Genomic DNA, 23,946 nt, shown 5'->3' with positions numbered 1-23,946 from the left:
CATAGTGTGTTTACTATATCCACAATCATGAATGAGCAGGAAGTGATGTAGATCACTCCCATTCATTCATAATTGGTGGCACAGTAAACATACTCTGTCCTCAATTATTTACAAACACTCAGCGATCACTGATCGCTAAGTGTTTGTACCCACTCTCAATCCTGGATCGGCTGTCACAGGAGGCTGAGCGAGCGGTGACTTCTCCCCCGCACAGCTGGCCGACCTCCTGTGACAGCTTTGAGAGCTGTCTCCACCCCCACACCGCTCATGACCTGTCACAGGACGCTGAGTGGTGCGGAGAGGAGCTCACAGTGCTCTCCTCCTCCCGCACCACTCGGTCTCCTGTGACAATTTCTCCCCTCCCCGCAGGGACGCAGAGCTGGGAGGAGAGAGCGAGCGGATTGTACCACTATTTCGGCCAAAAAATAGCACTTTCTGCATTTAGCCAAAAGTGCCATTTTCAGCCAATAAGTTTAGGCAGCCGAAATATCGGTGCATCCCTAATGGAGACACCAGAAACTCCTCTGCTCAAAACAGGCTTAATTCGGTATTGAACAGAACTCTACATTTCCAGTTCTGTCCGCCATGCACATTCCAGGCATTAAAAATTGGCAGGCAGACTATCTCGCCTGTCACCGTCTGGACCCTAGAGAGTGGTCCCTCCACCTGGAGGTGTTTCGAGCCATGTGTCAGGGGTGGGAGATGCCAGACATGAACCTCCTGGTGTCTAAGTTCAAAAACATACTGGACAGATGTGTTGCCGGGATCAGGGATTTCTGGGCATTTTCTGTAGTGGCTTTGGTGACTTCATGAGATCAGTTCAGTCTGATCGAGGCCTTCCCTCCTTTGAAGCTATTGCCTTGCACGATTGAGACAGAGGGCATCCTGGTAAGTCCCTTTGCTCCCAACTAGCCCAGGAATCCATGGTTTTGGATAGAGTAAGCAAGGGTTATAACCAGGTCAACTTTTTTTGTGGTGTCCAACTGGGGATATTTGCTTTTACTTCCTGTCTTATATCCACAACAGGAAGTGAGAGGAAATCCCTGCAAACCGAGGGAAATCCCTGGTGGTCAGCAGGGTCACCAGAACTAGTGTCCCTATTGGATGATTTCCCATCTATTTGTGTTGTGAGAGCAGCTGCAGGCACCTTTACACTTTAAAGTTACTAATTGAAGTAGACACTGAAATACACTTTACCTTTACTCTTCTTTAACTTAAAATTGCACCCCATCGCTTTGTATATATTATGGTAGTAGCTGTTCTCCTACACTGCGTGTGACTATACAGAGCAGGGAAGAGTTTTTAGTGGGTGGTTGGACATTTCTACAATGTATTGAAAACCTACTAAGCCTTTAGTTTTCAAACAATTAAAACTCTGTTTACCTGGCTCTATGATGGCAACTTTATGTATTTGTGAAAGTCATAATTAAATCAGTGCTTAATTATTGCAAGTTAGTGACTCACAAAGCATTGAAGACATTGGATTATCATGACACCCAGGCAACCAGTATTTTCAGCAATAAAAGCCACCACTACCGGTTTCCTTAACTTAAGAGTAGCTTAAGTCCAAACTAAATATTTACAGTATATGGTATTTGCCATTGAAAAGGTCTCATCTGAGCCTGTGCAGATGGATATTGTAACTTGTTATGAACACGCATATCCACCTACCATACTGCAGCATTGTCAACTATCTAGTTATTGTTTCTGTAGAACAAAATGAAAGTTTACACATTCCTCTCTCTATTACTTTTTCAGGTCAATGAGCGGATACTCAACAGACTCCATCAAGTGCAGAAAATAATGAGAAGGCTGAAGCAAGAGAGGAGGTATTTAAATCTCTTGAAGCACTCCTGTCACATTGTAATGCAGAATAAATTCATAACACAGATGCAAAGCAGGAATCTGCTGGTGCCATTCATTGATTCACAATGATTTAGTGAATTATTGATGCACGAGAGCTCTGTATCTGATTTTGTTTGTAACTGGCTTAATTAACCTTTCTCCTTTTTGCAAATTCAAATGCACAAATGGCAAATTACCATTCATGCACCTGCCTGTCCCCCAATAATGTCCCTTTACAGCTCCATAAACTTCATATGCAATTGCTCAACAGTAGCACTGATCGAATAAAAACATTTATCTGACCATTTGCTAAATGTGTTTTAAATTAATATTTTTCACAGTTTCTGTTTTATATTTTTGCAAAACTGTCTCAGGTGTGACAAATGCATGCATAGACTATAGGAAATATTTTGTATATTCTTTATTTCAAATTTTTCAAGTGAATAGCAAACACGTACTGAGAATGGCAACATGTAGGATGGCACAACCATGTACGTTCAAGTGGTACAACACAATATCACATGTAAATGTTAACACATACATATTGCATAGGAAGCTTTACGTAACAACACAAGAGAGAGGAGAGAAAATGGGGGTTTTTTTTGGCTGGCAGAGTGACAAATCCAATAGACTTCACAACATGAGTAAATATAAAAATGAAAAATGTATTTGTCAAAACATCTTATTAAAAGGGGACATTGGACAAGTGATTAAAATATATAAAGAGAGCTCGCCCTTTAGAGGGAACCTCCTAATAACCCCCTTGGGGTCCCGCAGATGAGGTTCAAATATGCATAAACGGGATATATAGATAACAAATGCTAAGCATCCGTTGAGTACGCACTGAGGGGACCACCTCCTACTCCTGAAGAAGCGCCCTTGAGCCTTACCAGCATCGCTTGACTCCTACTGTCAATGCTACCCTACTACCCACCTTGTTTGTTCCACTACAGGGTTCATCCTTTCGATTTATGTATTATTGAGATTAGCTTTTTTTTTTTAGATTAGCTTAGGTTCCCAGAAAAAAGGGCCATGCCAATGGAGGTGTTACTAAGTACCCAAACGTTTGCATGTCACATTTTATTTTTCACCCCATTTGTGCATTTGAAGTTGCAAAAGGGATAAACATTAATTAAGCCAGTTACAAACAAAATCAGATACAGAGCTATCACGCATCAATAATTCACTAAATCAGTGTGAATCAACAAAGTAAATGAAATTGAACGCATGGAGGATCTAATCTCCTTGAGCAGGGGTACATATTACAAATTTTGGAGGGCTTGGTTTTACTAGAAAAACTTCTCTGCCACACCCTCCTGCTCAATGCTGGTTATGATTTAAAGTTTGGATGGATGGATGGTTCGTCCCTGCCCCGATGATCCCATCCCCTATTTTTTTTCTTCCGTTTGCTCCACACTTTCACCCCTTTCTTCCCCTTTTTAGATAGACTGACAGGAGATTAACCAGATCCAATTTATCCCATCGAAGAAAGTCTGCTGGAACTTCCTGAGAAAACAAAGCTGGTACAACTATTTCCCAGTTAAGATGTAATTCAGAAGTTACTTCTGGGAGGAACTCGGTAATAGGTTGCAGAACCACCTATTACTTCATAGAATGTGCAAAACAGCTCTTTTCAAGAAAAAGCAGCAATCTCGGATCCCCTCTTGGCCGAAACAATCGCTGTAAGGAACACCGCCTTCAATGTCAAATGCCACATTGAACAAGAATCTGAAGGAAAGAAAGGGGAATCCATTATCTTCTCCAAGACTAGCGGCAAGTCCCATTTTGGTACCATACTCCTGAGAGGAGGCCGAATCTTAATCACTCCTTTCATGAACTGAGCAACTAACAGATCGATAGTCCACTGTACGCCCGTTAAGGCTGATAATGCAGAAATATGCATCTTCAGGGTACGGCAAGGAAGACCCAAATCAAGCCCTTCCTGAAAAAATACTAAAATGCCCGCCATTCCTGAACTTTCTCGAAATTCTCTGAAGTAGGCTGATTTAGTGGAAGGTTTTTGAGATTTTAACAAAGTCTCAATCACAGCCGCAGGCAAATTTTGGACCTCTCACTTCCACCATTCAAGCGCCAGGCCATCAAATTTAGCCTCTTCGGATTTGGATGGAAACCCTGACCCTGCATTAGCAGATCCCTGGACACCGACAGCATGATCGAAAGTGGTTGTAGGACCAGGGCCTCCTCAGCCAACACGGCAGGATGGCAATAGCTTGGACCTTTTCCCACCGGATCTTCTGCAACACCCGAGGAATGAGGACCACAGGGGGAAACACATAGGCCATAGAGAAGTTCCACGGATATAGAAGGGCATCCTGCCCTATCGCCTGAGGATAATGGAACCGGGAGAAGAAATGTTGACACTGAGCATTCAATGGAGTCCCCATGAGGTCTACTTCTGGGGTTCCCCAAAGTGCAAAAATCTGCTGAAGATATTTGCTGTTCAGCTTCCACTCCCCCTGACCTGGGAAAATGACGACTCAAGGAGTCTGTCAGGGCATTCTGCACCCCCGGAAGGTATGCTGCAGTTAAATCAAGAAGATTGGCCTCCGCCCACTGAAAAATATTTTCCGCTATTTGCAGTAGAAAAAGGTTCAGTGTACCTCCTTGATGTGCCAGATAGGCCACCGCCATCCTGTTGTCTAGAAGCATCTTCACTCAGCGACCCGAGATGGCTGGTCGAAAAGCCTCCAAGGCTGCTAACAACTCCAGGTGATTGGATGCCCTCAAAAAAATTTGCTGCCTGCACCTGGACTCCCTGACAATGAGCCCCCAACCCTGGAGACTGGCATCTGACGTAACAATGATCCAGCCCCCAGGATTGAGGAGCCTGCCCAGAGAGAGAATTTTCCTGGAAGTCCACCACTTGAGAGAACTCCTGACCTCTTCGGGAAGAATAGTCTGCCGAAGGGAGCCTCTGTCTAGTTGCTGGAGAAAAAAAAGCTGGAGACTGCGTAAGTGCCAATGAGCCCAAGGAACCACCGGGATGGTCGAGTTCAGTGTTCCCAGGAAGCTCATACAGCACCCGGCTTGCACCGACTTCTGGAACATCTTGTCTTGCGGCAAGAGAACTTTGTTCATCTTCGTGTCGAAAATCACCCCCAGGTAACGGAGAGATTGTGCTGGCCTCAGCTGACTTTTTTGGTAATTCACCAACCATCCAAAACGCTTTAGGGTTTTTAGGACCATGTTCCCATGCTGAATTAAAGTACCCTTCAAGTTCGCGAGAACTAGGTCATCTAAATAATGGTGAAGACGAACACCCCAAAGGTGGAGTAGCGCCACCAGAGATACGAGAACCCTTTTGAAGGTCGGAGGAGCGGTGGCAAGACCGAAAGTGAGACACCTGAATTGAAAATGCAGTCCCTGCATTGCGAATCTCAAATACTTCTGGTGAATCTTGGCCACTGGGATATGTAGATAAGCTTCTGACAGATCTATGGATAGAAGCCAATCTCCCTTCTGAACTACAGATATAATCGTCTCCAGAGACTCCATCTGAAAATGTGTGACTTTTAGAAATGTGTTGAGGTATTTTAGATTTAGGACTGGATGACATTTCCCAGAGGCTTTTCGAACTAAGAAAATAGGAGAATAAACTCCCTCTCTCTCTGAAGCCGGAACCGGACAGACGGCTCTTAAGTCTAACAATTCTTCTGCGCCTGACGTCTTTCCTGATGAGTAAAACTGAAAAACCTCTTGGGAGGTGAGTGCTTGATTTCCAGATGGTAGCCCCTGAGAACTATGCCCCCCGACCCAGGCATAGTCTATTTCGTCCGCCCGCCCAGACCCTCCCAAACAAGGCTAACCTTGCTCTCACAGGGGGGGACGGGGTGGGCAAGAACTCAGAAGGATGTGTCAGGGCCTTTCCTGCCTTAACAGGCTTGGCTTTGACGCTCTAAAAAAGGTACTTTGAGTGCCTCTCCAGGACGACCTGGAGTACTCTCTCCCCGGCTTGTACGAACAGGCATCACACAAAAATTTCCGATATCCTTTCCTTCCTCCTCGAAAGGACGGAGCCCCTCTATCGTGGGGAAGGAGGCCCGATTTTCCGTCAGTATTATGCTGTATTGCCTCTTCCAGAGTTTTCCCAACAAGTGATTTTCCCGTTAATGGAATAGAACAAAGGCCTTGCTTTGATGCTGCATCAGCCGTCCGATGCTTCAACCACAGAGCCCGTCTTGCCGTCACCGATAAGGCCATCAAACGGACCAAGAACCTGACCATATCAACCACTGCTTCTGCGACAAATTCCGCCGATAACTTTAATTCCTCCAAAGCCTTGATGATAGTCTCTTGATGCACCTCTACGTTTCCAAGCCCTAAGGGCACTGGCTACTGACATGAGAGCCACCGAGGGCTTGCAGGGCGCTCCCGCCATGATGTAAATCCTTTTAAGGTCTGTGTCCACCCTGCCGTCCATCTGATCCCTGAATGTCACAGAATCATCCAGCGGAAGGGCCGCATGCCTCGCCAGCAGCTGCAAAACCGCATCCACCTTCAGGGGGAATCCCAAAATTCAGAATCCGGGGGTCGTGGCCGGCATGATGCTGAGCAGACGTGTGTCGGGGAAGCTCCGCTCTAACGTATCATCCTACACTTATCCTGGTGCTGATTGTCCAATTTGACTTACCTTCAGGTGCTCTTCTTAATCTCCTGTGCCTGGACTCTTCTGTTGCGGTCTGTATGTCCCGCAACAAGGTTAAATCAGCTCGTTCGTCAGCTGCCCGGCCTCGTGGTGCTTCGAAGACGGCCATCTTGGCTGTGCTGGCTGAATGCAGCAATATGTCGGGGGGACGCAGATAAGTGGGTTAGCTGAAAAGGCTCCCTTTCCCTCTAGTACTGACATCCCATCGGCCGCTACATCATGCAAAGTGACGCTTACCACAAATATTGATTCTCTGTCAGCTGATGTGGGCTTCCTGCGCCATGATCTGGATAAATTCTGTACGCGTGTGGTGGAGGCTGATGTGCACCTGTTTTGACCTGAGCTTGCACTACTTTTTCAATTGCACGTGTTTTGCACCTATTTTCATCTGCCCTTGTTCTGCAGCTGTCTGAAACTGGAGCATCACCTAACAGAACAATTGAAACTTATAAGTCCCCATGACCACTTCTTCAAGAAGCGGCAGTTAAGCTTTTTGCTTGGAGTTACGAGTCTTCTTTCCTGAAGTCTATTTAACCTAAGTTATGAACATTACACTAGCAACATAAATCTGGCGTAAAGTGCATCAAATATGCAAGTTCAAACACTCGCCATTGCTATGATAAATTCCCCCCATAATGTTTTGGGGGTTTTAGGTAATTTTCAGACCTAAAATGTGGATTATATCATGTGTGCAAAAAAAAAAGCCCGGGCAGTGAAAGGGCCCTTATGGGGTTACTCTACACTTAGTACCCCATAATGCAAAGCAGAAAACAGAATCTTAGAAATGTTTGCAAATGTAAGAAAAGGCAATACAGTTATGAGCAGCTAGCACAGTTGCCCCCCGGTGTAACCTCTCCCCCTTAAATTTAGATAATTGTAACATAAGAGAGAGAAACGGGGTTTTGAGAGGTATTACACCACAGCTTCAAGTTTTTATAAAAAATAAATTTTATTTAACATCTACTATAAATACATATAAAAAAGCAGCAACAAGTAGTTGCAATAGACCTAAAACGAGATAATTGTATCAGGAGCATAGACCCATAAAACATCTTGTACATATCCATTACAAATCAATGAATGTTCATTTGAAAAATCAGTGTGTCCAATCTCTACGTGTTTCACAGCTTGGCTTCATCAGGGGATTATGGACTGATCTAACAAGAAACAGTATATTTAATCAATGCATGTCAACAATACACTACATAGATCTATTATATAGCATAGAGTGTATAGAGAGATGTGTTTTGGCAGCTAGACCAAATGGAGAGGGTCCCACCACCATTTTCACCATCGCACACCCGGCACTCACCACCCAATGGGAATAGCTTGATATGGGTAGAGCTCCCTGTACGGAGTGTAGACGGGGGTTGGATCCCTCCGGCAGAAACACTCTGTCCAGATTTGTCACGGGGACCTCGGGGCCACGATAGGTGTGAGCAGAAGGGCAGGACTGCCTATTCTTATCTTAGCTGAAATATTGTGCTTCAACTTCCATTAACCTGTTTATACATATGCTTGCATTCATTTAGTGTTGCACATAAGGTAAGTAGAAAGTCATCCAATACCCTGTGCCCATGTGTAGACGTCCATATGTGACTATACCTTATATTGCAAATATATAAATGAATTACTCAATACCCCTTTACTAGTTTTGTGTTGTTTACTCATCCTTTTAGTTAATAATGTGTATACACCCTACCCATAGGGCTTTATGTGATCCATATTATAAAATATAAAAAAGAAAAAAAGTGATATATGCATGTATGTGAGTGTCAAAATAGGACATCTGTCTCTAATTAACATCCAGTGCAATTATATTTGTCTTTGTGTAAATAATAAAGTGTCAAAAATATTATGTATACACTGATAACCATGTACATAGAGTGAATTCGTCCCCCTCTGGGGCTTGTGTTTTCCAAATAGTTAGTTTGGAGGTTCCTCTTGTGTAAAAAAAATTATATAGTGAACCTCAAGTCATTGTCCCCCCCCCAAAAACGCCATAAACAAAAATCCATAGGGCAAACACACCCCACCGCACCCCAATCTCCACCTCATCAGAGAGGATTTGCCAATCAAATCTCCTAACCCAAGGGCCTATTGATTTCCATTAAAACCATCCAAGCACAGATTGTATCTATAAATATATGTATGTAAGCATATCCATAAGGGCAAGGCTTAAAATTTCAAGTCTAGACCTACTAGCCAGGCAAAAACCTTATTCTCCACCAGTTGTCCCACCAAACCTTGCCTAGGTCCGCCTCCAACCCCACCCTAGGCCCGTTCCCAACCCCACCCCCAACCACGTCCCCTTAAAGGTTATGAAATTACATTTTTCTTTAGAATAAAGAGTCCAAAATATAAAAAACAGCAAACAAAGCTTTAGCTTTATATTATGTTAACAGGGTGCAGATAAGATACCACAGTCAAAACTGGGAGGGCACTGATCATTTTCACCACTACCATATGAGGATGTGTGCATGGGCAGCGTGCGACCGCTTCTACTGTAAGGTCGTACGACTTTTGTCTTCCAAGTACGCTGGAAAACCTGCCGAAAATCGTACGATTTTTGGTGGGTTGGTGGCGTGGTCGCACTACACTGCAATCATAGGAAGCCCTCCCCTCAGCTGGGAGCGTTTGCGATGATCGCAAGTACGATCTGCCTGTCCAAGATGGGCAGATCGTACGAGATTTTAATGACCTTCCAACCATCGCACTCACACAAAGAATAATATCCCCCCACCCTTATTAACCCCCCACAAAATTATAATACACTCAACCCTTTCCCCCGAGCCCCCTCACCTGTTCACGTCTTTGCAGGGAGGAGGCTGTGAGCAGGATCGATCCCTGGTTTATCTGTGAGTGATTAGTGAGGTCTGCAGCAGCCCTCAGTATCACACCCAGATAGCCAGGCATCGATCCAGACATTCTTTCCTTCGCCGCAGCTCAGAACTGTCAGAGCTCCTGCCGAAGGAAGCCAGAACTGACAGGAGCTGCTCTGCGGTCTACATCTGACACAGATGCAGACCGCGGAGCTTCTCCCGCAAGTCAGGTCCACGGTCTGCGACCGTGTGCCTGACATGTCAGTCCGGAGTTGGTCCGCGAGCCGGTACTTGGAGACCCAAATTTTCACTTGCCCTTACCTTATTTTTACTCGCAAAATGCGAGCAGGCGGTTGGAAATGTTAAGCCCTGCATTAGGGTACACATACCTGTCAGTTCTACTCGTGGAACACCGGGTTTTTGGAAGGAACTCAAAAGTCCGGTCGCAGAATCTCCTGCATACCGCCTTTATGCCCCCTGCTTGCAGGCCACCACCGTCGCGTCCTATATCCACTACCCATCCCCTCCCCCCTCTTAAGTAGCCCCCACCATCGGCAGAACACCCCACACCTGAGTGTATTTGGACGTCTGTTCGCGACCGGACCGACCGGGCTTTTGAGTTCCTTCCAAAAACCCGGTGTTCCACGAGTAGAACTGACAGGTATGTGTACCCTAATGGATATGCTTACTAAGAAGGGGGATACATATATTTATATTAAGACAAATATCATTGCACTGGATGCTATTAGAGACAGATGTCCTCTTTTGACACTCACATATATGCATATACAATCACTTTTTTTCTTTTTTATATTTTATAATATGGATCACATAAAACCCTATGGGTAGGGTGTACACACATTATTAACTAAAAGGATGAGTAAACCACACGAAACTAGTAAAGGGGTATTGAGTAATTAATTTATTTATTTATAGTCGCATATGGACGTCTACACATGGGCACAGGGTATTGGATGACTTTCTACTTACCTTATGTGCAACATTAAATGAATGCAAAGTTGAATAATATGGGACCCTGTGCTGGGTCCCATATTGTTCAACTTATTTATTAATGACATCGGGGACGGTGTTAACAGTGATATTTCCGTGTTTGCGGATGACACCAAAATTGGGAGGGTAATAGACACGGACTTAGACATTATAACAGGAGGACCTGGATAAAATAGGGGAGTGGGCATTAATGTGGCAGATGAGGTTTAATGTCGATAAATGCAAAGTAATGCACTTTGGAATTAAAAATAAACAAATGGGTTATACAATTATGGGTATGCCGCTGGGGAAGTCAGAAATGGAGAAGGATTTGGGGGTCATTGTAGACCACAAACTGAAAAGGTAATTTGCAGTGCCAGGCTGCTGTAAACAAAGCTAGCAGGGTTTTGTCCTGTATTAAAAAGGGGATGTATTGCAAGGACAAGTCTATAATTTTGCCACTTTATAGATCATTGGTTTGACCTCATCTGGAGTACGCGGTCCAGTTCTGGTCACCAGTACTAAGAAAAGAAGTTGGAAAAAGTCCAGCGGAGGGCAACCAAACTAATTAGGGTTATGGAGGACCAGAGCTACGAGACAAGGCTACTAAATTTAAACATGTTCACATTGGAGGTGAGGAGATTAAGGGGGGATATGATCTCCATGTACAAAATGTTCAATGGAGGTAGCAACATTAGCGATAAACTGTTTAAAATTAACTCCATTACAAAAACTAGAGGCCACCACCTAAAATTGGTGGAAAAAAAATTCCAGCACAAGGGGCGAAGGGGGTTCTTTACAGTTAGAGCGGTTAGGGTCTGGAACTCACTGCCACAGGCGGTGATTTCAGCAAATAATGTGGAATTGTTCAAGAAACTTTTGGACGATTTCTTAAGGGACCGTAATATACAGGGGTACAGGTACTCCTAGAATGAGATCCTAATATGTAAAAACAGGTTCATGGAAGTTGAAGCACAACAATATTTCAGCTAAGATAAGCATAGGCAGTCCTGCCCTTCTGCTCACACCTGAAGTCCCTCCTATCGTGGCCCCCTGAGGTCCCCGTGACAAATCTGGGCGGAGTGTTTCTGCCAGAGGGATCCAACCCCAGTCTACACTCCGTACAGGGAGCTCTACCCATATCAAGCTATTCCCATTGGGTGGCGATTGCCGGGTGTGCGATGGTGACAATGGTGGTGGGACCCTCTCCATTTGGTCTAACTGCCAAAACACATCTCTCCATACACTCTATGCTATATAATAGATCTATGTAGTGTATTGTTGACATGCATTGATTAAATATACTGTTTCTTGTTAGATCAGTCCATAATCCCCTGATGAAGCCAAGCTGTGAAACGCATAGGGATTGGACACACTGATTTTTCAAATGAACATTCATTCATTTGTAATGGATATGTACAAGATGTTTTATGGGTCTATGCTCCTGATACAATGATCTCGTTTTAGGTCTATTGCAAGTACTTGTTGCTGCTTTTTTATATGTATTTATAGTAGATGTTAAATAAAATTTATTTTTTATAAAAACTTGAAGCTGTGGTGTAATACCTCTCAAAAACCCCTGTTTCTCTCTCTTGTGTTACAAATGTAAGAAAAGGGAAAAACTGAAATATCACATTGGCATAAGTATTTAGACCCTTTGCAACACTTGATGTTTAGCTCAGGTGCCTCCAAGTCCTCTTGATTGTTGCTGAGATGTTTCTACGCCTTGATTGGAGTCACCCTGTGGTAATTTACATTGATTGGCCATGATTTGGAAAGGCACACCCCTCTCTCTATAGAAAGCCTCACAGCTGACAATTCATACTGTTTTGGAGCAAAAGCCATGAGGTCAAAAGGAACTGCTTGCAGAGCTCAGAAACAGGATTATTGCAAGGCACAGATCTGGGGAAGGCTACAAGTTTTAGCAGGAATGCAGCCCCAGACTTGCAAGGAACCTCCACCGTGCTTCACTGTTGCCTGCAGACACATTATTGTACCACCCTCCAGTCGTTCAGGGAACAAACTGCCTCTTGCTACAGTCAAATGTTTCAGATTTTGACTTATCAGTCCAGAGCACCTGCTGCCATTTTTCTGCACCCCAGTTCCTATGTTTTCGTGCCTAGTTGAGTCGATTAGCCTTTTTTCCACGTCGGAGGTATGGATTTTTGGGCACAATTCTTCCATTAATACCACTTCTGGCCAGACCTCTCCGGACAGTAGATGGGTGTACCTGGGTCCCACTGGTTTCCTCCAGTTCTGTGCGGATGTCATTGCTGGCCCTTTTCCCATGCCGAAGTGAAGTAAGCACGATATGTCTTTCATCTGCTGCATTAAGTTAAATTATAAAACCATCGGCTATAGAGGAGTACAAATATCAGCAATACATTATATAGCAATGCAAAATACACGATATTACATCACTTCCGCATTCTTGTGTCACTCTCCAGCTTCAGAAGCTGGAAAGAAGCTGATGGAGCAGATCTGTGCTTCATCAGCTTCTTTTGGGGGGTCCTAGGTGACATTAGGGGTCTTGGAGACCCCTGATGTCTCCATAAAGAGGACCTGTCACATATTTTGCTATCACATAGGGGGTTTTTATTAGCCCCGTATGTGATGGCAATAAGGTTTAGGAAAAAATGTAAAGTTAAACATAAAAAAGAATTTAAAAAAAAGAAATAATTTTTAAGTCCCCACCCATACATACACGCATGCAAACATGCGTCGGGGGCGCATACGTGCAAAAAAGACGATTGCGCCCATTACGCCGCACATGTTACATATCGCCGCGAACGTCGGAGTGAGAGCAATAAGTCTAGGGCCATCAATCACTGATAACACTAAACTGATGAGCGGTAAAAGCTTTTAAAGTGTCGCCTATGGCCAATTTTGGGTATGGTAGTTTTCTGCAATTTCGCGGGTGCGCGCAATTTTAAAGCTTGACATGTTTGGTGTCTATTTACCCGACGTGACCCGATCTTTTATATTTTACCAAAAAACTGGTTAATAATAAATGTTTCCTAACATAATGTAAAAAAAAACTTTTTTTTTCCAAATTTTCTGTAATTTTTCCTAATTATAATAAAAAATAAAAACCCCAGTGGTGATTAAATACCACCAAAATAAAGCTCTATCTGTCCCCAAAAAATGGTATAAAATTCATTTCAGTACAGCTTTGCATGACGAAATAAATGTCAAAGTACCGCAGCGCTGAATACTGAAAAATGGCCTGGCCAGGAAGGGGGTCTAAACACCTGGTCTTGAAGTGGTTAACTACCTCTGGGCCGGCCGTAGTAAAAAAAACAGCCAGCTGGGAGCTCCCTAGATCTGAGCGGGCGTCTTTAGACGTCCGCTCAGACACGCCCCCTCGTTTGGAGACCCCTGATGTCTCCATAAAGAGGACCTGTCACATATTTTGCTATTACATAGGGGAGTTTAATTAGCCCCCGTATGTGATAGCAATAACGTTTAGTGGGGGGGGAAAAAAAAGGAAAAAAAATGTATGTCCCCCCCCCAAATTTAAAGTTACTCATAAAAAAGAATAAAAAAACAACCAAAAATCCCCACCCATACATACACGCATGCAAACATGCGTCGGGGCGCATACGTGCAAAAAAGACGATTGCGCCCATTACGCCGCACATGTTGCATATCGCCGTGAACGTCGGAGTGAGAGCAATAAGTCTAGAGCCATCAATCACTGAAAACACTAAACTGATGAGCGGTAAAAGCTTTTAAAGTGTCGCCTATGGCCAATTTTGGGTATGGTAGTTTTCTGCGATTTCGCGGGTGCGCGCAATTTTAAAGCTTGACATGTTCGGTGTCTATTTACCCGACGTGACCCGATCTTTTATATTTTACAAAAAAACTGGGTAAGAATTGTTTCCTAACGATGTAAAAAAAAAAAAAAATTCTGTAATTTTTCCTAATTATAGTAAAAAATAAAAACCCCAGTGGTGATTAAATACCACCAAAAGAAAGCTCTATCTGTCCCCAAAAAATTGTATAAAATTAATTTCAGTACAGCGTTGCATGACGGAATAAACGTCAGTCAAAGTACCGCAGCGCTGAATACTGAAAAATGGCAATGTTTTAGTTATTCTTTTTTTTTTTAACTTTACTGTTAGAGGCTCTAGGGAAATATTATCCTAAATCTCTTATTCTGCAGCCCCAGCACTAAATGAACAGGAAGCCTCTATACTGAGTGTTCAAAATGATATATGTATATAGGGGAAGGAGGGTTCTTGTCACAATTAAGAAAGTATATATTCTAATGGTGGGTCTCCTATGTATAATCACCAAATTCACATATCCTCTTTTAGAGAGATCCCACCATCAAGTTTATAATGCAACTCTGTAGTCATATGTATCAAACAAATAATTTATTAAATAACAAAAAGTGCATCTATCAAGACAAACATGGTTGTCTTGATACACTTTTTGTTATTTAATAAATTATTTGTTTGATACATATGACTACAGAGTTGCATTATAAACTTGATGGTGGTATCTCTCTAAAAGGGGACATGTGAATTTGTTGATTATACTGAGTGTTCCTGTTCATTCATACATTGTGGATATAGTATGAGTTAAGGATCCACCGATACCGGTTTTTCGGTATCAAGTACGAGTACTGATATTTATTTTTTATGGTACTCGCCGATACCGAGTACTGGTGCCGTGTACCCAGATTATCAGAAGTCAGTGGCAGATCATGACCTGTTGCCTGGCTTCCTGATTGCCTGTAAAGCTGGTGTTCTTGCAAAAGAACACCGGCTTCACTTGCCGAGGCTGCCTGGCTTCCTGACCAATCAGGAAGCCAGGCGGCGAGTCATGAGGTGCTGTCCGGGTTCCTGATTGGTTAGGAAGCCAGGCTGACTAGCAACACGTGAAGTCGGCTCCCTAGCCAATCAAGAAGCTGGGCGGCATGTCATGACCGCCCTCCCAGTTTCCTAATTAGCTAGAAAGTCGGCGTCACTTGTTGTTAGTTAACATGGCTTCCTGACCAATCAGGAAGCCGGGACGCGAGTCATGACGTGCCGGCCGGCTGCGTGATTCGTTAGGAAGCTGGCTTCACTTGTTCCTAGGCAGCCTGGCTTCCTGATTGGTTAGGTAGCCAGGCTGCCTAGCAACAAGCGAAGCCAGCTTCCTAGCTAATCAGGGAGGCGGGTCATAACCCATTGCCCGGCTTCCTGATTGGAAAGGAAGCCAGCTCCTTGCTCACTCGGCACTTGCGGTCCGAGGGAGATATCCCTCTGTCCAGAAGTTCCGGTATCGGAGGTAAATATCAGAGCATTTGGCGAGTACGAGTCCCCTCACTGAGTGAGCAGCACCTGCCGTGTAATACGAAAAGAAGGATTTGTTTAGTCAGAAGAGTGATTATTCCATTCAATGAAAGACACTCACCATAATTACGTTTATTGACCATTAAATTATATGGTCATGGATCTCTGGTGAGTGTGTTCTCGGTTATTTTAACACATCGGGATTCGGGAGCACTTTATTTCATAGGATCATTGTCACATTGTGGATTTTGCACAAAAGCACTTTATACGGATTTACTAAGGACTATTATTGAATATTGTCATATTGATTATCATTAATATGTTTGAAATTTTATGTTTATGAAAATTTACACATTGTTTGGAAGTTTATGAGCAGTAGCGCAGTGCACACGATTTATCAATTTTCCTTATTTTTACTCGCCAAATGCGAGCAGGCGAGTGAAAATTGTGAGATTATATATATATATATATACATATATATACATACACAGGTTATTTAACCCTAACTGATGCAATGAGTAGCTTCTAATTTCTTAAACAACCATGTCAGAAGACATATCCTATGGTTGTGGCAGAAATGTAACGGTTTCATATGGGATTTTGTGATTGATTCTGCACTGGGTGTGTGAGTATTGTGACAGGGTATATGACTTTGTGTATGTCAGTGAAAGCTTGAGAAGGGCAACTTTCCCTGGCTATGAGGGAGTTAAGCCTTGCCTCAACAGACACCTCCTCTCTCTATTAATTAGCCTGCACCTGATAGTGACTGAGAGGGTGAGAGAGCTCAGAGAGAGATCCATTCTGGGCTGAATTGATGCATACACAGACTGGAGAGCGTCTGAATACCGCTGGGATAAGGTCTGGCTAAAAGTTGTATGTTAAAGACTGTGTTTCTTTATGCTTCTTTTGGTACTGGAAGCTGGAATAGCCGCTCCAGTAGAAAGTAGTCAGGGAAATTACTGTTAGACTCCTAAGTTGGAGTAGGCCTTTTTATTTTGTGTTACTGCTGCCAGAAGCTGTTTTGTTAAATAGGGAGAAAGCACCCTATTGAAAGAGACTGTTCATTATGATTCACAATAAATCTGCATATACTGGAAACTCCTGAGTACAGACCAGTGACTTTCTTACAGTATTTTAAACTGATTGTACTACATCATTTGTCATACTATGCCTGATGAAGTAACCCTAAGTGGTCCCTAAACATTGCCTGTATGTGACAAGATATACACACACGTCAATAAAGACGCATTTGGATGTTTGACCCTGGTGTGCCGGTGACCTACTATTTTCAATTGGATATATCCGTGCCATCTGCAGCCATTTCAGCAACCCTCTACAAGGGGTAGATCGGTAAAGGGTGTGGTGGGATCATCACAGAATCTGATGTATCTAGGGCTGCAACTAACGATTATTTTTATAATCAATTCGTTGGCCGATATATTTTTTTGATTAATCGGTTAAAAAATAAATCCACGGGGGCGTGAGAGTGGTGGAGTGAGCACGTCTTTTACTAGAGCTCTGCAGTACTCTTACCGGATCGGTGTGATAGCTGATTCCACGACCTTTCTCAACTCATGCCGAAAGAGAGCAAGACCGCAGGCACACAGGGAGACATCCGCTCCACATACTACAGCCTGTTTCATCTCCCAGGCGCAGAGATCTCCCTGCCGGCTTCGGGATCCAACATGGCGCTCATACGTGCCGCTGCATCTGCGTCCGATAAGAAGGGGACCCGACCGCTGGCCACCGCTCCCTTGCCTGCTGACAAGTGCAGCCTCTTAGACCAGGCAGACTCCCCTATCTTTTCGCCAGAGATCCCTGCTCTCCACTAAAAGGGACCTGGATCATATGGCTTCCTCCATTGTAAACGCTCTTAAGCACCACATTACTGCCGTTGATCAGAGGGTGACGGTGGTGGAAAACACCACATCCGTATTAACCTCTCGGGTCCTGGCATATCCTCTCCATGCAACTCTGTATAGATGACTCAGAGAACCGTAACCGTAGAAATGACTTGAGGCTGCGGGGCATACCCGAGGCTACAGGAGGTACTCCTCTCCGAGACTCTGTGACAGCCATCCTTAACCAGCTCCTAGGTAAACCACCATCGGCGGAGATGGAGTTGGATCGCGTACATCGTGTGCAAGGGCCACGTCAAACAAATTCTTCAGTACCACGAGATGTTCTTTGCAGGGTGCACTTCTCTACAGTTAAGGAGGAAATCATTCGCCAGGCATGGAGACAGGGAAACCTGTGAAATTTGATGGAGCCGCTATACACATTCTACCTGACCTGTCTAGGAACACCCGCAGCATGCTTCGCCCTCTCTTGGACATGATCTGGGCCGCCGACGCCACGTATCGATTGGGCCATCCTTTCCACCTGGTGGTGAGGCGCAAAAACCTCTTCTTTCCAGCTCCACACACCCGCCCAGCTTCCGGCCTTGTTCGGTTTCCTGGAGTCTCGGCCTATTGACATACCCAACTGGTTGGATTTCCCGGAGGACGTGCTGGATGTGGCCCCACTACCTCCCAGGCCACACCGGAGGGGCCGTTCTCGATCCCGCTGCGGTCCTCCCCAGCATGGAAGTCGCATGCCCCCACCCACTGGCCCTGAACTGTGACCATAGTGTGGCCCCTATCCCATAGTCAGGTGAACTGTCCTGGCCCTCTGATCTGGTCGCCTGACCTGAACTTGAACTACGGCGCCTTGCCCTCCCTGGATACGTCTCTGACCCTTAGTGAAATTGTACTACAGACGCCCCTCTCTACACCCATACGTGAACTGTGGCTTGTCCTGATCGACATATCCTTTTGACTACTGTGTCCATTATGATTGCAATACCTAACTTGTGTCTTACCGATGGAAAGGGGGTGATCTGTTGACTAGTCATCCCCACGTGTGGGTCCTGGGATATTTTTCCTCCCGCCCCACTCCGTCTCCTACTGTTAGGACGAATGGGGTGGAAGGTGGGGACCACGAAAACCCCAGCCTGAACCTTAACTTTTCTATTTTTCATTAACTACTGTTACGCCGCCAGCCTTTCATGTCCCTCCTTCTCCCTGGGAGGAGGAGGGACATGACTATGGTGACTATTACTATTATAGTGTCGAGATACTACATAGTTCACATACACTTTCCTAGTCACCGTCCCAGAGATAGACACCCAGAGGGAGTTTGACAGTGGTTATTGGTGAGGGAAAGGCTGTGTCGATCCCCTAGTTGACTAATATCCCCTTTTGGAACCCCCGGGAACGCCTCCTGCCCTCTACAACCCTCCGCAGCTGGAGTGATAGGCTGGTCATCATGGGACCCGGCATGGAGGGTAAGGTGTGCCATGGCTATGACGCATGAGCGCTCGCCACATGTATCTCCATATCCACCAGTCATGGGGGAAGTGACAAGGCCATGTAACTACATGTACTTCCAGAAGTATTAGTGATTTAGTTTGGTGCTGTGGTTCGCCTCATCTTGCCACATGATGACCGGGTGAGGGGGTGGTGTCGGCTCACCCTCGGCCTCTGTTGAGTTGTCTTCACTCCAGGTGCTGCCCCCCCCTCCTACTCATTCATAACAGTTATGACTATAAAGATGTTGGCTACATATATGTTTGCTTCACTTATCTGATGACCTTAGTTTTTCATTTTGAATTTTCGCTCCGCTGTTTAACAACCCACCTCCTAATAGGCCAGACCCTTTCCCTCCTAGTGAGTGAGGGTCTCTATACTTGTTATAGTGCTAGCTATCCAACTAGCCTTAGCTGTCTTACCTCAGTGTGTGAAACTGCTCTGAGGCCTTCTTCCCTTATCCTCTCTTGACTACCCATCTTCTTTCTCCCTTTGCCCCTGCTTTTCTGCTCTCCTCTCACATCCTCTCTGTACTAACACCCTGCACTCTCCTACCTCCCTTTGGAGGAACTCGGGGCTACCTTCCCGCGGTGTCCGTCCCCCCTGTGTGCCCAACACCTCCCGGTGGAGAATCCTCGCACTCGCTTGTAGACATGAGTCCGGTGAGGTTCACCTCGCTCAATGTTAAGGGCCTCAACATCCCCGAGAGGAGGTCACGGCTCCTGGTGGATCGATCTGAAGAAATCAGATACGCACATAGCGTTCCTACAGGAGACCCACTTGAAAGAAAATAAGTTCCCTCATCTCCGCAACAGGGACTTCCCAGTCGCCTACCACTGTCCGTCCCCCATCTCTAAATCCAAGGGTGTAAGCGTGCGCATTGCTAAATCAGTAGCGTGGTCTTTTCGCAACCTCCGCCTGGACCCCGAGGGTAGGTATATCTTTGTCAAGGGGCTAATTGGAGGTGCCATGGTTACCTTGATAAACCTTTACCTCCCAAATTCAGACCAGCTGTCCTTTTTATGTCGAGTCGTACCATTGATCCTGGACTGCGAGGAAGGATTGGTGATTCTGTGCGGGGACCTCAAGTTTATGTTGGGGGGGGTATTGTGCTGTCGGAGAAGCGCAGGGTCAGTCGGGGGGGGGGGCGGCGGCGTTGCTGCCTTGCCTAGGGCAGCACCAAAGTTAAATACACCACTGCTCCCTGGTACATTGTACCTATTCACGAATTGAGTATTTCTTTGTGCGACATTCGGACTTCACCTTGATCTGCAGTGCCTCGATTGGCAATATCTTGTTCTCCGACCATGCCCCAATCCATATTCTTATGGACCTCGACCCGGTCATCTTCCTGGCGCCTCAATGAATCTCTCTTACAAGACCCAGTGATCGCTGCAGATCTGGAAACCTCATTAAGAAACTATTTCCGGGAAAATGCCACAACCTCGATGACCCCGCCTGTCCTGTGGGAAGCCCATAAATGTGTTATCCGAGGAGTGCTGATCAAACATGGGGCGCGACGGAAACGCGAAACGGCGCTCGCTCTTACGCGGCTTTTCACCAAACTCCATAACTTGGAGACGCTTCATAAGTACCCTAGCACTGGCTCACCAGCAGGAACTTCTCCAGGTTCGACTGGAACTAAACCACCTTTTATTTTCTCAGGTTTGGAGACGCCTTTTAAATGGGAAGCGGTCGATGTACGTGTTCTCCAACAAACCGGGTAGATTACTGGCAACGGCTCTTATGGGTCCCCGATCTAAGACTTATATTCCATACCTGACTTCCAGTGGGGTGCGTAGGCTTCACTCTTTATCGGAGATGGTGGCAGAATTTCAAACTTACTATGAAGATATATAACCTCACGGGGCCACATGGGGACCGTAGAGAGCAGATGGCTGATGCGCAGCTTTCGTATATTACAGACTCTGGAATGCCGTCTCTCTCCCGGTCAGACAGTGACCTGCTGGAAAGGCCGTTTAGCGGGGAGTTGAACCTTGCACTCAAACACTCTAAAATGGGTAAAGCACCGGGACCGGACGGCTCTACCTTGCCCTATTATAGAAGGTTCTCCCACATTCTGTCCTCTCACTTTCTTGCAGCCTATAATGCTATCCTTTCGGACTCCCATTTAGCTCTTGACTCGCTACGTGCACACATTGCGGTGATCCCGAAACCCGACAAAGACCAGTCTCAATGCCACAACTATCGACCAATATCCTTACTGAATTTGGACCTGAAACTCTTTGCTAAAATGATAGCCAACAGACTTCTGCCTCATGTTTCTGCTCTCATACACACCGACCAGGTGGGTTTTGTCCCTGGCAGAGAGGCTCGGGACAACACCTCCATGGTCCTTAATGTGATCCACTCCGCCCGATCGCGCTCGATTCCACTAATGCTACTTTCCACGGATGCGGAGAAAGTGTTTGATCGGGTGGACTGGCACTTTCTTAAAACCACACTGATCCATGTGGGGTTAGAGGAGGGAATGCAGAAGGGGATCTCGGCACTCTACTCCCACCTTCTTTCCAATTACAAATGGCACAAAGACAAGGTTGTCCACTTTCGCCACTCATATTTCTCGTGACGCTTGAACTCTTTCTCTGCAGAATTAGAGCACTGCCATCCATACACTGTCTGGTTAAGTCCCAGTTGGGGGAACATAAACTGGCAGCTTTTGCCGATGACCTGATCTTTTTCCTCGCTCAGCCCATGATCTCCATCCCGGTTTTAATGCAGGAGTTTGCCCTTTACGGCTCTCTATCCAACTTTAAAATTAACCTAACGAAATCGGCAGCGCTGAACGTGTCCTTGTCCCCCCAAGACCTTGACACACTGCGCACGACATCCCCCTTTAAATGGGCTGATGGCTCCTTGCAGTATCTGGGTACTCACTTTTCTGCGGACCACAAGACCCTTTTCGATCTTAATTTTGTCCCCTTGCTTCAAAAAAACAAACAGGATCTGCTCGCATGGCGCTCAATTACGCTCTCCTGGTTTGGTAGAGTAAACTCCCTAAAAATTAACGTTCTGCCGAAATTCCTATACTTATTTCAAGGGAAAGGGATCTTGAAATGCAGTTCACCCAAGATCAAAAGGACCGCATATGCTCTCTGGCCCGCAGATCCTCCATTGCTTGCAAAACTCAGGAACTTGGTTATAAGGTGGTGTCCAGGTGGTACAGGGTGTCAACCCTATTACATTCTATATTCCCACGGGCCTCACCCTTTTGTTGGCGCTGCCACACCGCCCCCGGTACACTGCTCCATATTTTCTGGACATGTTCGAAACTACGCCCCTTTTGAGACCAGGTCATAGAGGAGGTCGAGAACCTGACCATGCTTAAGGTGAAAAACAACCCGGCGGCCTGCTTGCTACACCTTTGAGTACTCCATTCGTTGATACAAATCCTCCCTGGCGATACACCTAATGAATGCAGCCTGCGTCCCTTTACAGTGGAAATGATCCTCACCCCCCCTCCTTCCGCATGTGGATTGCTAAAGTTGACGATATCTACCGCATGGAGGACCTTTCCTCCACTCTTAAAAACACAGAGGAGAAATTCAGATCCACCTGGGGCCCCTGGCTTGCCTTTCAACATTCAGAGGCCTACTCCCATATAATGTCTTCACCCCCTGGAGTTGGGTTGAGCTGCGCCTCTCCGGTAGCATCTCCCGGGCAGGTGTTGGTGGGGGCCGGGGGGGAGGGGACACCCAGCCTCCACTAGATAACCTTTGCCCTGTATACTTGTACAGCATATCTTTCACTTGCCCTCTTTTTCTTCTGCTCTCTACCTTTTTGACCTCTGTATACCACTCCTATCCTTCCTCATGCTGTTTCCCCCCTTTCCCCTACTGTTTTCTTCCCACATCCCACCCTTCACCTCCCTTCCACCCATTTGTGTATGTACTCCGTCTCATAAACTGTGACAACTTACTTATTCGGAAGGTGCTGACGTGTGCCCCCCTACTGTCCCCAAAACGCAAGCTTACGCTTTCTCCGCTGAATGGCAACTCAAGATCGGACATGGAGGGGGCTGCACATACTCTTACACCTATATAATTACTGCATTGCTCAGTGCCAGTGACGTGGCAAACCATCATTGAGTTGCGGTTAGGATGGAGTGATATTACTATGTATGGTTATACGGTGGATGTATTGTCAGTAACTTGCTATGTGTATTACTGTGACAATTTTATGTTATTTTTTCTCTTTGTTGAGACGTTATTTCACTGCGTTACTGTACCATTTGTGTTTTGTTATTCTACGTTTTAATAAAGACGTTTTGAATTTAAAAAAATTAAATAAATCCCATCTTTTATTTAAACAAAAATACACAAATGGAGTGTTACAAACATAAAGTTTACTTCAGAATAAAACTGCATGCACAATTTTTTGCAATCCCACCGTACTGTAACACATGGCTTTGCAGTGCCGCTCGTTCGAGTGCGGGGGATCAAACTGCAGGCAGGAGGTGTAATATTGAAACGGATGGCACCACAATGCACATCCCACAGCTGAATTTGTCAGGCTGTAACCAAACATTACTTTTCCCACCTTTTTTCTATATTTTTTTAAATAATTATATGCATTATTTTAGACATTTTAATTAGTTTTAACTCTAAGCCAATATAAAAATAAATTCATTTAAAATAACACACCAAAATTGGACCATACTTATATACCATATATACATATACCATACCGTATATGTAGATAGAGTGCTCAGCGTAAATGAGTAAGATGTACAGTAAGATTGTAATCAGTATCTCAGTGAACAGAAGAACAATTTCCAAAATTTTAACAAAACCGAGTTTTATAGAACATTTGTTTAGCTCATTACATGAAATTATTGTCCCTGTCACCTCCAACACAGGAGTTCTAGCACAGCACTGTGCTAGAACTCCTGTGACAAGAACGAGCCGGGGACAGAGGCTGAGGGAGGTGACAGAGCCTGTCGCAGCTCCACGTCCCCGGCTCCGTCACCACTC

At 45.2% G+C, this 23,946-nt stretch overlaps 1 protein-coding gene across 1 annotated transcript in view; it reads left to right on the top strand.

Moving 5' to 3' along the window:
- The window catches only part of TFPT (TCF3 fusion partner), a 52,571-nt gene that overhangs the window by 10,903 nt on the left and 17,722 nt on the right, over window positions 1-23,946 (top strand). Inside the window, exon 2 of the mRNA XM_018574400.1 lies at window positions 1,759-1,829. Coding sequence (XP_018429902.1) covers window positions 1,759-1,829 — 71 coding nt within the window. The remainder of the gene's footprint in view (window positions 1-1,758; window positions 1,830-23,946) is intronic.

Source organism: Nanorana parkeri, unplaced genomic scaffold, assembly GCF_000935625.1.
Source record: "Nanorana parkeri isolate BGI_ZX_2015 unplaced genomic scaffold, ASM93562v1 scaffold2930, whole genome shotgun sequence".
NCBI classification, from domain to species: Eukaryota; Metazoa; Chordata; class Amphibia; order Anura; family Dicroglossidae; genus Nanorana; species Nanorana parkeri.
Note: the sequence above shows the minus strand (reverse complement) of the source record. Positions and strands in the feature narration are given on the sequence as shown.